Source organism: Volvox carteri, assembly GCF_000143455.1.
Source record: "Volvox carteri f. nagariensis unplaced genomic scaffold VOLCAscaffold_12, whole genome shotgun sequence".
NCBI lineage: Eukaryota > Viridiplantae > Chlorophyta > Chlorophyceae > Chlamydomonadales > Volvocaceae > Volvox > Volvox carteri.
Window position 1 is genome coordinate 937,183 of NW_003307555.1, and position 12,491 is coordinate 949,673.

Below are 12,491 nucleotides of genomic sequence, written 5' to 3' on the forward strand. Positions count from 1 at the left end.
GCTTTCCTGGACGTCAAAAGTCTTCCATGTCCCCCTTCTAGCGGTTGAGTCCAAGACGCAAACCCCTGTCGTACCATTTCTCAATTGTCAGTTCGGTCGCACACCGTCTCCTACACAAGTGCCCAGCTGCTCAGCCCCACCTGCCTGCCGACCACGCCGCCTCATATAGCCATCCACCCCGCCTTTCCCCCCCCCCAAGCTCCTCCTCCAATCAATCGACTCGCATCTGCACGATGCGTTGCAGCACCTTGATTCGCAGCAGCGGCATGTCTCGCTGGCTGAAGTCAAACGGCAGCCCTGCGCCGCGGCGGTCAGCGAACATGATGGAGAACACGCCGCAGTCGCAGCCGTTGTGCTGCTCGGGAATGTTCTTGGGGAACTCGACCTGCCACTTGGAAGTATCCCACCTGCGAGGCCATTACGGTTGAGGTGGTGGTGCGCAGCGTTTGTGTGACGTGGAGATGACAGGGCGTGGAGCTGCAGCAGGGAGGGCAGTTTGATTGTTGCGGATAAGGTAGGGATGCACTATGTCGACGGATAACTGATAGATAACTGGCCCTTCTTGCCCTCTTTCTTCTCCCCTTGCTGCAGCTGTTGCCGCGATCGCATCTTGCCATGCCACGAACCCGACGCACCGTTGCTTGAGTTTATCCGCAGATTCATCCGACACCCAGCTCAGCAGGTGCCGTACCAGGGCGTGGTCCTCACCCTGGTTCATGTGCGCAGAAAGGCTTCTCACAAGACGCAAGTAGAGGGAGACAGGGCTAAGAAAGAGCACACAAAGAGACGGGAGGGTGCTTTGGAGAGAGGCGTAAGGAGAGAGGGAGAGAGAAAGGGCGGCCCTGGGCAACGAGGTTAGCAAGCGCCCTTCCTCACCGCCACAGGCTTTCTTGCTCCCCTTCCTTTCCTGGACCGCATCCGACCCGGCCGGCTACACCCCGCACTGCCCACCTTCAGCGAGTCGTAGTACCTCACCACCCGGGCCCGTAGATCCACCTCAGCGCACGTCCAGTGCACTCCCTTGTGGATGGGCATGATGATGCGGTCGAGCTCCAAAATCCCCGAAGACTCCTGCCAGGGGCACGGGCAGAGGGAATGTAGGGCAGGAGACGAGCGCGGAAGGCACAAAAACAGAATTTTGATAAAAGTGCAGCGCAGCGCCGAAAAGAACAGGAGGGATAAAACATAGAAAAACGACACCCGGGAATGGGGAATAGCAAAAGGTACCGTAGAGTGTATGGATTCCGAGGACCTGCGTAAAGGAACCAGCAACTCGGTGGTCTCTACCGCGCCAAGGATCCCTAACGGTGTTCTATTCCCCCAACGATCCTCCCCTCACCCAGCCAAGTAGGCGTGCTTGGACGGTGCCATCAACGACAGCCGCGAAGAGATAAAAAATATGCACATGAGTATACACAATATATACTTGTGCGGCTCGTGTGAGTGTGTGCCCATATGCGTGCTTTCATGTTAGGCTTCCCTCTCGCAGCCAGAGGCCGGAATCCGATCATATCACCTAATAAGTGCAGCTAGCCTGCCGGGGCATGGGTCTCCGTGTGTTGGATGCACACAAGTGCACGCACTCACACGCAACTACCCTTTATCCAAACTGGCATTCAGAAGCCCCGAACTGGATGGATGCACCCAAGTACCCTTAATGGCATTCCTTGGTACTCTAACCGGGCCCCGCCCCACCTGCAGCTTGTTGCTGAGCTGCTTGGGAGTTGTCCATCGCCGCACGTTGGCGTAGTTGTAAGCTCCCTCGTCCTGCGGGGTTTCGATACGCGGGTGCGATCAGCTGCAAAGTGCCAGAAAACAACTTCCGACGTCCAAAGGACGAAATGTGGATGCGGATACTGTCCATTTGGGTTACTGAATCGATGTGTTAATGCAGGTTAGAAAGTATGATTCAGGAGTCAGTCTGCCTCCTGGGACAAGTCCGGAACATGCACGAGCCTAGACCAGAACACTTTGCAAACCCGGCTCTGTTTGCTTTCGCAGATGCGGTGCACGTATCCCTTGCTCCCGTTTCCAGCAGTGGCAAACTCGGAAACCCGGAGCGCACATCAGACCCCGAGGCCCACAAGCCGAAGCCGAGGCGCCAACCCTCCGAAAGGCAGGTCCAAATCCAGTGGTCCCTTTCTAACCTGGAACAGCTTGTTGTAGAAAAAGCTGTTGAAGAAGTGGCAGCGGGGCGGCGTGTATGGGGAGGAGGCGGAACCCCCAGCAGCGTTACCTCCAGCGGCCGCTGCGCGCCGGAGCCGTGTATCCCGCGCCTTGGTATGCACGGGCGTGCGTGTGATATCGGGGGGAAACGCGTCATGGGAAAGAAAATGGCCCCTAAGTCTGGGGAGCTCTTCATGAGCGAAGTGCAGGATTTCGAGCAGGACAGCTCACTGCCGGTGGATGTACAGTGCTGGCCAGCAATCACAAAAGATCCATGCCCACCGCTACGTGTAAACAACATGCACAGAAAGTAGCACTCACACCGCGTTGTCCGCCGTCTGCGTAGGAGCCAGACCTGGGTCCGATTTTATCTTTAAGCCCCTGACCTATGCCACCAAACATCCCGCCATCCATCCATCCATCCATCCATCCCGCCATCCATCCATCCATCCATTCATCGGCATGCTTGCATTGCACAGAATGCCCATATTCACCCATGCTTACATTGTGCACACATGCTTCCCTGCACAGCTTTAAGAGCACAACTTCAAGTGCACAATGATCCCTTCCCACCAAAGCTTTGGCCCCTCTCACCTGCAGCAGCAGCATGTACATATTGATGACCTCATCATTCAGCCACACCCCCAGGTCCATACACTGCAGCTTGGCGCGAGGCAGCTCAATCACCAACACGCTGTTCGGCCGGAAGTCCACCATCACCTCGGCAGGGTCCGCCCTGGAGTCCATCGTACGGCGCCACGTGGAGCGCTCTGCACGGGACGACTGCCGCAGCCCAGGATTGCCACCGCCACGCTCCTCACCAGGGTATCCGCCGTACTCGACGCCGTACGGGTCGTCCACCCCGCCGTCTTCGTCATCCTGAAAATGAGATAGGCCCGCACCCGTAGCACAGCTCTGACATAAAGCCGTGTGTTCTGCGGAGGTTTGCATGTCTTCTGCAAACGCCGTGGCGACCGAATGCAAAGCACTGAGGGGGCGCCTTGAAGCTAGGCATGGCCCCTGAGCCTAGTGTGTCGGAATTGCCAAGACATATCCACTAAGCTGTCAAATCCTGGTAACTCAGTTTCAGACGTCTCAGACAGAAGGACGATGCTGTCAGTCTTCCTGGGGACCCTTTCTACTCCACATCACCACAACGCCCACGCCCAGCCCGATCCTTCGGCCTCCCATACCGCACCTCGACCTCCTCCACTTCCTCCTCTTCCTCTTCCTCCTCCTCTTCGTCGTCATCGCTGCTCAGCAAATCCACCACATCATCATCCTGTGGCTTCCTGGGCGGTGGTTTGGGTTTCGGCGGAGGCGCGGACCTGCCTGCTTTCTTCGGCCCCGGCGCGGTCGCAGGCGGCTGCTGCGGCTCTGGTTGCTGCCGCGACGCAGGCCATGCCGCCGCTGTGGCAGCCACAGCAGCGGCGGCGGCGGCCGGTGCCGGCTGCGGCTGCAACATCATAAGTCCTTGACGGAGCTGCTGCTGTTGCTGCTCCAGCTGCGCTCGTCGTGCTGCCCGCTCGGCCTACGCAATGCAAAACGATACATGCAGCACGTGGAAATAGGAGTCCTATTTGTAAAGATTGGCAAAGTTGGCAACATGCAACGCTGGTAACGGAGGTATCCATCCCTATCGTTTTGCTCTCGCTTCTCCGTATAAACATACATACATGCGGCCAGAAGTCGGATGAGTGGAATAATGGAAGCTGACAACTCTCCTATTGCGCGTTATTCGTTGCAGGTGGCGGCGGGGGAATTCGTCTCAACACACACATTAGAATTGCATTCCCCGGTATTGCCTTGCCAAGCCAACCATGCCGCAGCAGGTGCAGCACCCGGCTCGCATCCAATCTTGGTCATGGCCTTTCACCTCTGCACGCACTTGGACCGACTCCAAATCCACACCCAGCCACCTACCCGCATCGCCTCCAGCTGCCGTTGAGTACCCTTCTCGTACTCCGCGTGCAACCTCTTGACCGCCTCCTCCTGGACCGCCACCTGCACCGCGCGGGAGCGCGAACAGGCCGGATGGGGAATGGGGGGAAAAGCGAACCACGAGCGAGTGAAGCTGGGGGATGGGGGGAATGGCGATTGGGGCGGACCGAGCAGAGGGTGGTGTTGAACGGACGCCGTCAGGGGAGGATTGCGCCGTCAGGTACAAATGGTGCCCGCAAGTCGAGCCATGTCGCGCCTGAGCACGGCGACGGAGCCTGGTGGACGCAGATCAGGGGGACCCAGATCTGCGGGGCTTGCCACAACTGCCTCCCAAGCCTCTCAAAACCTGAATCCCTAGCCCACCTTGAATCCGATGGACGCCAGCGTTTCCGCCCCCGCAGCTGCCTGGCTCGCCTCCAGGGCCGTGCGCGCCGCCTGGCTGCTGGTGGCTGCCGCGGCGACCCGCGCATCACTACTGGCCTTTCGCACCGTGGCCGCAATGGTGCTACGCAGCTTGTTAACCGTGGCGCGGGCGTCATTGGCGAGGGCGGTCGTCTTGGCGTTCTCCTCCTCGTCGTCCCCGGGGATGTAGCCGCCGTCCTCCCTCAGGGGAACCACAGCAGGTGGCCGGTGGAGTTTTCGGGCCTGGAGCGTTACGACACATGCGCGCGGGAAAGTGGGGATGATGATTGTGGGGTACGACGAAGTGTAGACGATTGACGAAAAGAAATATCATAGACATAGGATCAGGATACTGCAAGATTAGACCAATAATGTAGGACAGTATACGTAAGATTTGGTTTGTAGTCGAATGCTGTGAGGATGTCAAAAACAAACCCCTGACACTCCGCTAGCGGTTGGGTGGGGTGGGGGTTGTGCCGCTAACCCGGAAGGGACCTTATCTCGCCTTGACCACGGCAGTCCTGACCCCACAAGATGGCACGCCATGGCACCGGACGAAATCGCCCCCCTGAGGCAATAAATATATCCTAGGCTTACCGGACCTCCCCAGGCCACTGGGTTGGAAAACCCTCACGGGCCCCTCACCTCAGGGAGGAAGAGGCCTATACATCTGAGGAAAGACCCCCGCTCCCATTTGCCGCGTTAAACCGACGCCAGTTACTTCTTCCCCACCCTCGACACCGTTTACAAGGCTCCTGTGCCCAAGTAGTCACTATTACTCCCGGCGCCCTCATCATGGCTCCTGGCTCCGACGTGTCCATTCCTCACCTCCCACTCCCGCACCAAAGCCTTGAACTCCTCCTCCGTCAGCGCCTGGCCCGTACCCAGCTCCCTTAACGCCCAACTGAATGACAGGGGGAACGGCAACCTCGGCTGCAAGTGCTGCGGCTGCTGCTGCTGCTGTGGAACTTGCTGTAACCGATGATGGTGCTGATGCTGGTGGTATTAATATAAGGGCAGCACGCAGTAACCCGTGCGGTGGGGAGAGGACGTAATTTTGTCAGCAGTGGGAAGCCAGCTGGTTGCAAGGCACGCGGAGAGCAGGAGCGGACGCGGAGAGGAGCTAGGGGTAGGAAGTATAATGGCCCACTTTATAGTGGCCCACATAATATGACGAAGTGGGAATGCGGCGACTGACCAGAATCCCCGTCTGTCCTGGATACTGCACGTTTGCCTCCGAGACGTAAACCCTTCTTTGCCTTCAAAACTTCACAGCATTTCACAGCACTTCTGGACACAGATGGCTGGTCAGCTCAGTAAACTCACCCTGTCCCCCGGCACCTGCCGCATGGATGAACCCTGATGCCACACCAATCCTTGGCCCCATGGGGGCCCCCCTAATGAAATGCCGCCGAAAAGCAGCCTTTCCATCAGATAGAACTCAATCCAGAGTTTCTCCAGCCCCAACCCACGTACCAGCGTATACGCCGACGGCAATACCAAAGGCCTTGATGTGGGTAAGCGAGGGCCGGCAGATGGCGCTGCGCCACCGGGTGCACCACTGTAAGCTCCTGCCCCGCTGGTGGCTCCTATGGGGAAATGCAACGGAGCATCAGCTGCCGCCCCGCCAGCGGGCCGGCCGGTCGGCGTGCCGGGCCCCAGTCGAAGGTTGTCAAGGTGATGCCGAGTGCTGTCGGGTGTAGCGAAGAGCTGCTTGGGAGTGCCAACGTGGTATCCTGGGCGGGTGGGGGCCCCGTTCAATGCTAGGCCTGCAGCTGGCGTGGTGTGGGACGGCGGGACGGCAGTGCGGGCACTGCCGTGCAGCAACGAAGGCCCTAGGGGTTGCCGCTGTACGTGTGGTTGCTGTTGAAGCTGTTGCGATTGGACGTTGGAGGGCTGGTAAAGCCGGCGAGGTCCCGCGGCGCCTGGCCCCACTGCGAAGGTAAGCGGCGCAGCTGGTCGCTGACCAGATGGAATTGGGAGTGCATTTTCCGGCTGTTGGGCTGGCTGCGGCTGCTGCTGGGTGTGATCTATAGAGAATTTTGTGGAATCCATGATGCCGTTCTGCATGGCAGGTTTGTGCGGCGCAAGGTCTCGGACCCTGCCAGCCATGTCAAAGCTGAAGAAATTGTTTGACGCTCCAGCTTGCAAGCGATCATGAGCTCCTCCGTGATCTTGCGGCTGGGATGGAGGTTGCCCAGCTGGAGGCTCAATAGCTGCTTGCGACGACTTCACTGCGTCGACGCCGGTGACACTGGTTTGGCCTACTCTGACCGCTTGGGCTTTCCGTTCCTCGTCGTGATCAGTATGATGGTTATCATCGCGTCTCCGCTTACTCCCGCTAAGCGGGGTGGAAAAAATTCGGACAACCTTATCGAGGTAAGCCTTGAAGTTCATGGCTATGCTAGTTACCGACCTGATCCATGATTGCCTTCGGCTGCAATGCGCTTCCCTTAATTTGCATGCTCACGGTGACAAAAAGGATACAAATCGCAAAACGCGGGATGCCGTACGTTAAGCGAGAGGGAGAGCCACGAGCGAGCGAGATATGAAGCTTTAGTTGCCAACCTGAGCATCCCCGACATGTCCGTTGACATTATTTGTCTGTCATGAAGGTCCAAGATTACTGCTCGCAGACCTTGTCAGTTTAGCAGTCAAAGGTTCAAAGCTTCACAGTAGGCAAGCAGAACCCCCAAGGCTGCCAAGTGATGGAATGCAGAAGTCCTGATTTGCTTGCATGCGCAACGTGCGACAGGACTATCATCGCAAGGCATGACGGGTTCGCCGTGGGAGCGCTGATCATGAGCGTGGATTTTCAAAATCCCCCTAGACAATGCCCAGCGCCTTAGGGGCTGATGTAGATGCAAGGCGTTGCATCCTCAATTTGGCATTTCTTGGTTTACCCTTGCTTGGTATGCGTAGGCATGCTGTGGTCTTCATCACACACTATCCACAACGGGTCTGGTCTGGGTTGACACTACTGCAATTAGCGGTTTAAGGTCCTGGGTTCGATTCCTGGGGAGACCCCCGAACTAGTCGGGAGCGCGAGATTATGGCTAGCTGCTGAGATGTGGAGTTGAGGTCACAGTTGATGGACCAGATTCGCACGCTGGATTGGTGGCGATTGCCGAACCCTCCGTCTCTTCGGGTGTTCGGGTGAATGGATGAGGAGGGGTCCCTGAAGGCTGGATCCGCCGCCTTGGACTTACAGTTCGTATGGCGAAGACAGTGTGGTAGTGGTGGATGGTGCTATAAGGTGATAAATGATCGTAGAACTGACAATGTGATAAAGCGGCCCAGAAGCCTCCCACTCTGTAACACATTACAACGGGTCGGGCCTGAACTAACGGACCGTACGCCTGGAAGTTCCCCCTACACCTGTCTCCGTGCTGGCCAATACCTCCCCTGTCAATCGCCACGCCCTGTGCGCATGCAGTTACCCGTCAGGTACAACATTCTACACACGTACTGGCTATCCACAGCAGTCCAGTGCCACGATGGCCATTCTCCCTGCGTCGCACGTCATAACGGCTGTGCCCAACTAGATGCGGACGTGCGAGGATTCGCACGAAACTCGGGACTTCTCTTCGCCCGGGATCATTACATTTCCAAATGCACCCGAAGGTGCTGGCCGCTGCTACTTGCAGCCTATCGCATGCGAAGCCATCAGGCCACGGTTGCCTTTCAAGGCCTCATGCCAGGTGGAGGGTTTATTGGCTCGCTCATGCGCTGGTGGGCTGTGGGTGAGGAACCCTGGGAAAAGGATCCATTAAACCACTCCGGTGTGGGGTTACTTACTCCAACCTATCGACCTACCAGCTAAATACTACCCTTAGCATGGCAAACATCCTCAGGATGCGCAGGACGACATACATACCGCGCGACGCCTGTCCCAGGATGCCTTTTTCAGTTTTTAATGCTAAGAACGACACATCACAGCACATGCGCATCATAATATAATCGGTTTGGTAAAAGGGTTGCACCTATCATCTCGCTATGTTGATGAATCCCACAAATTGGTACCACGTTGACACGCATATCAGTACACAGTGCGCTCCAGGGGAGGTCCGTCCCCCTACCGCCCAGCAGCACTCTCAGTGGCCATAATTGTACAGACGCTAGGTACAGCAGCCAGATGTGCAACCAATACACAACCATAAAAATCCCGTTCACACACTTATGATGATGGTGATCATCATCATCATCATCATCGCGATAGACGAAAGCATTGCGTAGCGCAGTGGCATGTGTAAGGCACCAATGCTGCACCAATGATCCTTTGTTATGGATCGTCATGGGAAACACACACACACACACACATTCAAATACACACACAGACCCATATTTAGCTTTGGTCGAATCCCGGCAATTGATTCACGTTCGCAGTCTTGCAGTACCACCCACACCGGGAAATAATCCCTCTTACAGAGGTGGGCCTCCTGGGAGCAGTTTATCAACACTCATGTTTGTCGTAGGATTCTTATCGAACTTTTTCTGTCTATTTCTTTATACACCTAAACCTTTGTACACCTAAAGCCCAGCTACAGGCATGGTGAAATGATCTGATAATCACAACCTCGCAACCCCGTCCAAGAGTTGTCCAACACCAATTCGGACCCTAAGTTTCTAGTTACCATCACGAGCTGATGAGGATGGCGTTCATATCACCATGATCACCTCACGCCTGCTGCTGCAAGTAATGCGGTCGTCTGTACTGCGTGTTCACCTGCTGGATGCCGTACTGCGGGTGCGAAGCGTACTGTTGCAGCAGCTGCTCTTGTTTCATGGGAACCTGCAGCGAAAGCCGCCCGTAGCCAGGTAGTTGCGTCTGCTGGCTTGACTGTGGCTGTAGCTGTTCCTGGCCGTACAGACGTTGCTGGAAGTACGGATCCCTTGCAGCCCCCTGCTGCCCGCTGCTGTAGTACGGCTGCTGTACACCGTAGCCTTGCTGAGCCCTATGGTAAACCTGCTGCTGCAGCTGTTGAGGATGTGGTTTCGGTTGTTGCTGTAAAGCAATACCTTGCTGCTGCACATTTGAAGCTGAAAATTGCTGCGGAGGTGAAGTCACGTACTGTGGCTGTAGCTGAAGGACCTGCTGCGCGCCATACTGCAGTTGCTGTCCTTGGTGCTGTTGAGACAATAGCTGCTGCTGCTGCTGCTGGCGTTGAAGCTGCGCTTGCATGGCCGGCTGCACTTGCATCACCGCTGGGGGCTGCATCTGCATCTGCATTTGCTGCAAATGCAGCGTCATCGGCCCATACTCCCCGTACTGCTGCAACTGCTGCTGCTGAATGCCGTACATCTGCAGTTGTAGCTCCCGTACCTGCGGCGGGTACGGCTTGGGCCCCTCTCGTAGTTCGCGCTCCGACGCTTTTTGTAACTGGGAGTACTTAAAGGGGTCAGGCGCTTGCACCTCTCTCTGCCATTCGTACTGCTGCTCCAGGCCGTACAGTGTCCGGGTGTGCAGTACCTGCGGTTGCGGTACCGTTGCCGACGTCGCGACCGCAGGGTAACGCCAGTTCTGCTGCTGCGCCGCTAGGAGCTGTTGTCGAGCGTACTCTTGTTGCGCCTGCCGAAGCCTCGTCGGTGCGCCAGCGACAGCAACAGATGGCGGTGGTGGCGTCGTCTCCGGCGCCGACACTTGGTCACCCCGCTGCATCTGCGACGGAGGCTGAGGATGCGACCACTGGTACTCTTGCAGCTGTGGACCAGGGGGCGACGGCGGCGGCGGAGCCGCCGCCGCCGCCGCTGCCCCCGCCGCCGCTGAACCTGGTCTCGACTCCGACTCCGACGGCGGTACGGGGGGCGATGGTGACGATGATGACTCGGGCAGGGGTTCCTGAAAGGTCGGCGGCGGCAAATCATCCGCAAAGGTGACGTTGCTCCTGGGCCTCCCGGACCGAAGGGAATCCTTCCCTGGAGCGTTGTCGCCTCCGTCGGTAACGGAGCCGCTGATAGTGGGTTCCGCCACTGGTGGCGGCGGCGGCGCTGGCGGCAGCTGGAAGCGGCTTCCTGGTAGCTCCGGCAGCGCGTCAGCGTCGGCGCTGGCGGCAGCGGCTCCGTGTGCCGTCGCCGCTGCTGGTACCGCCGCCGCCGCGGCGGCGGCGGCAGGGGCGGCCCCCTCAGCTTTTGCACGCAGCTCCGCCAGGCGGCTCCGAGGTACGACAAGGTGATCACCGTTAGGGTCGTTGGGGTCGCCGATGATGCCACGCTCGTACGCGTCCCTGCAGGTGCGACCGTTAGTAGTTGGAAGGCGACCGTTAGTATTTTGTTGCTGCTGTAGCTTTTTCACGATGACTAAGGTTGAAGCGCTAAACGGCGGCGGAGTCGGCTGCTTGGCTGTTGGCAGTTGGCAGTTATCCCTGCTACCCAGGCAGAAGTGGGCCCTTTGCCATGGCCCTTCTTCCGCCGTCCTTGACCGCCCTTCCCATTCATCATCATAGTCGCTTGCTTGGCTTCCGCTACCAGCCCGCAGCTTTCACAACATTTCATTCATCCATGATCTAAAAACGAGCGCAGATACATACAAACCAGACACTATTGTTTCTGTAATATGTTTCATCGAGTGTACGGCAATGCAGTCCATGGAACCTCCTCGGTCCTGAAATCGCAGGCTGATACCGGGCAGCCGTACAGCTCACAGGCAACCATTAGTTTACTAGGTAGTTAGTCCGTTAGCTAGTTAGTTTAGTTCGTTCCGCCCACTCGAGACGAGGGTCGTAGCCATGTCCTCCGTACTGGGGACGGTCGTGATTACCTTCGAATATTGTTGAGCATTATCCTGAGGTACTCGGGTGTGAAGTGGTCGGGGACGTCCCAGCGAGGCCGCGGCCGCTCAGCCTGTGCAGGAAAAGCGGAGGGGTGCATGGGTGGATGGATGGATGGATGGATGGATGGATGGGTAAGAGGGAAAGGGACCGAATGGGGTGGGTGGGAGGTGAGGGAGGCAGGGAATCATCATATGCAGAATCGGCTACCGACATTCAAAGTACCAACTGCAGGGAGAAGAAAGTTGGTAAGGAAAGAAAAGGAAAGAAAAGGAAAGAAAAGGAAAGAAAAGGAAAGGAAAGGAAAGAAAAGGAAAGAAAAGGAAAGAAAAGGAAAGAAAAGGAAAGGCAGGGGAAGGTATGCGGGCCGGCTGGCAGGGTGGACAGTCGGGGTGGGAGGGAAGAGGGCAGAGGCACTAGGGGGGAAAAGTGGAAGGAGAAGCGGCCAAAATCAAGGACAGCTAGCGCCTCTCGTTGTTTGGACAAGTCAGTTGAGGACTCCTAAGAAACCACTTTCGGATATAAAAAATTTACTGCCACGTGTACGGCTTGTATAGCCTGTACGGCGCTCCCTTGTTACCTGTTTGCGGTCGCGGGCCATGAGCTCCAGGGGAGTTTTGTGGCCGATCTCAAGTGCCACGTCAGGATGGCTGCTGTCGTACGCCAGGAGCAGCACGGGAGCCCAGGAGGCGAAGCTACATATCGCGGCGATATGGAATTGCGGGTTCCAAGCCACCTGCGTGAGCACGGCACATGACACAGAAACAGACAGTTGTGACCCCCTCCTTGCGGTTTCAGCTCAGTCAAGCCACGTGCATTGTCGAGGCAAAAGCGCACAGCCAAACACCCCCTACAGATCCTGCCCCTCTAAGCGCCATGCATCCCCTCGTCCCGCGGAAGCCCCTCCTCCTCCCAGTCGATCATGAACCACTACCCCCCGGACCCCAACACATACATACATACATACGCACACCTGGTACACCGTGTCTCCCCCCAGGCTGAAGTGCGGTAGCGATGTGGGCGGGCCCCCGTCCGCGTCCCAAATAAACACTCGGCCGTCCTCACTGCCGCAGATCAGGAAGCGCCCGTCTGACGGAACCACCAAAAGGGGTTTCGGAGAGAGGGACGAGTAGGCCGGAACTCAAGGCGGTGAAAATGTGCCCTTTTTTACACATCGAATTTTTGTGTAAATCTCCGTTGATTTTACAGGAAAAA

The 12,491-nt window shown here is 57.2% G+C and overlaps 1 protein-coding gene across 1 annotated transcript; it reads right to left on the reverse strand.

Moving 5' to 3' along the window:
* Positions 1 to 211: 211 nt before the first annotated feature.
* Positions 212 to 2,883, reverse strand: VOLCADRAFT_58901 (uncharacterized protein; the record flags this gene model as incomplete). The annotated part of the gene is made up of 6 exons (XM_002949009.1): positions 212 to 407; positions 636 to 709; positions 952 to 1,050; positions 1,696 to 1,761; positions 2,148 to 2,276; positions 2,761 to 2,883. 6 exons carry the CDS (start codon positions 2,881 to 2,883, stop codon positions 212 to 214), a joined length of 687 nt encoding a protein of 228 aa, XP_002949055.1.
* Positions 2,884 to 12,491: the final 9,608 nt, after the last annotated feature.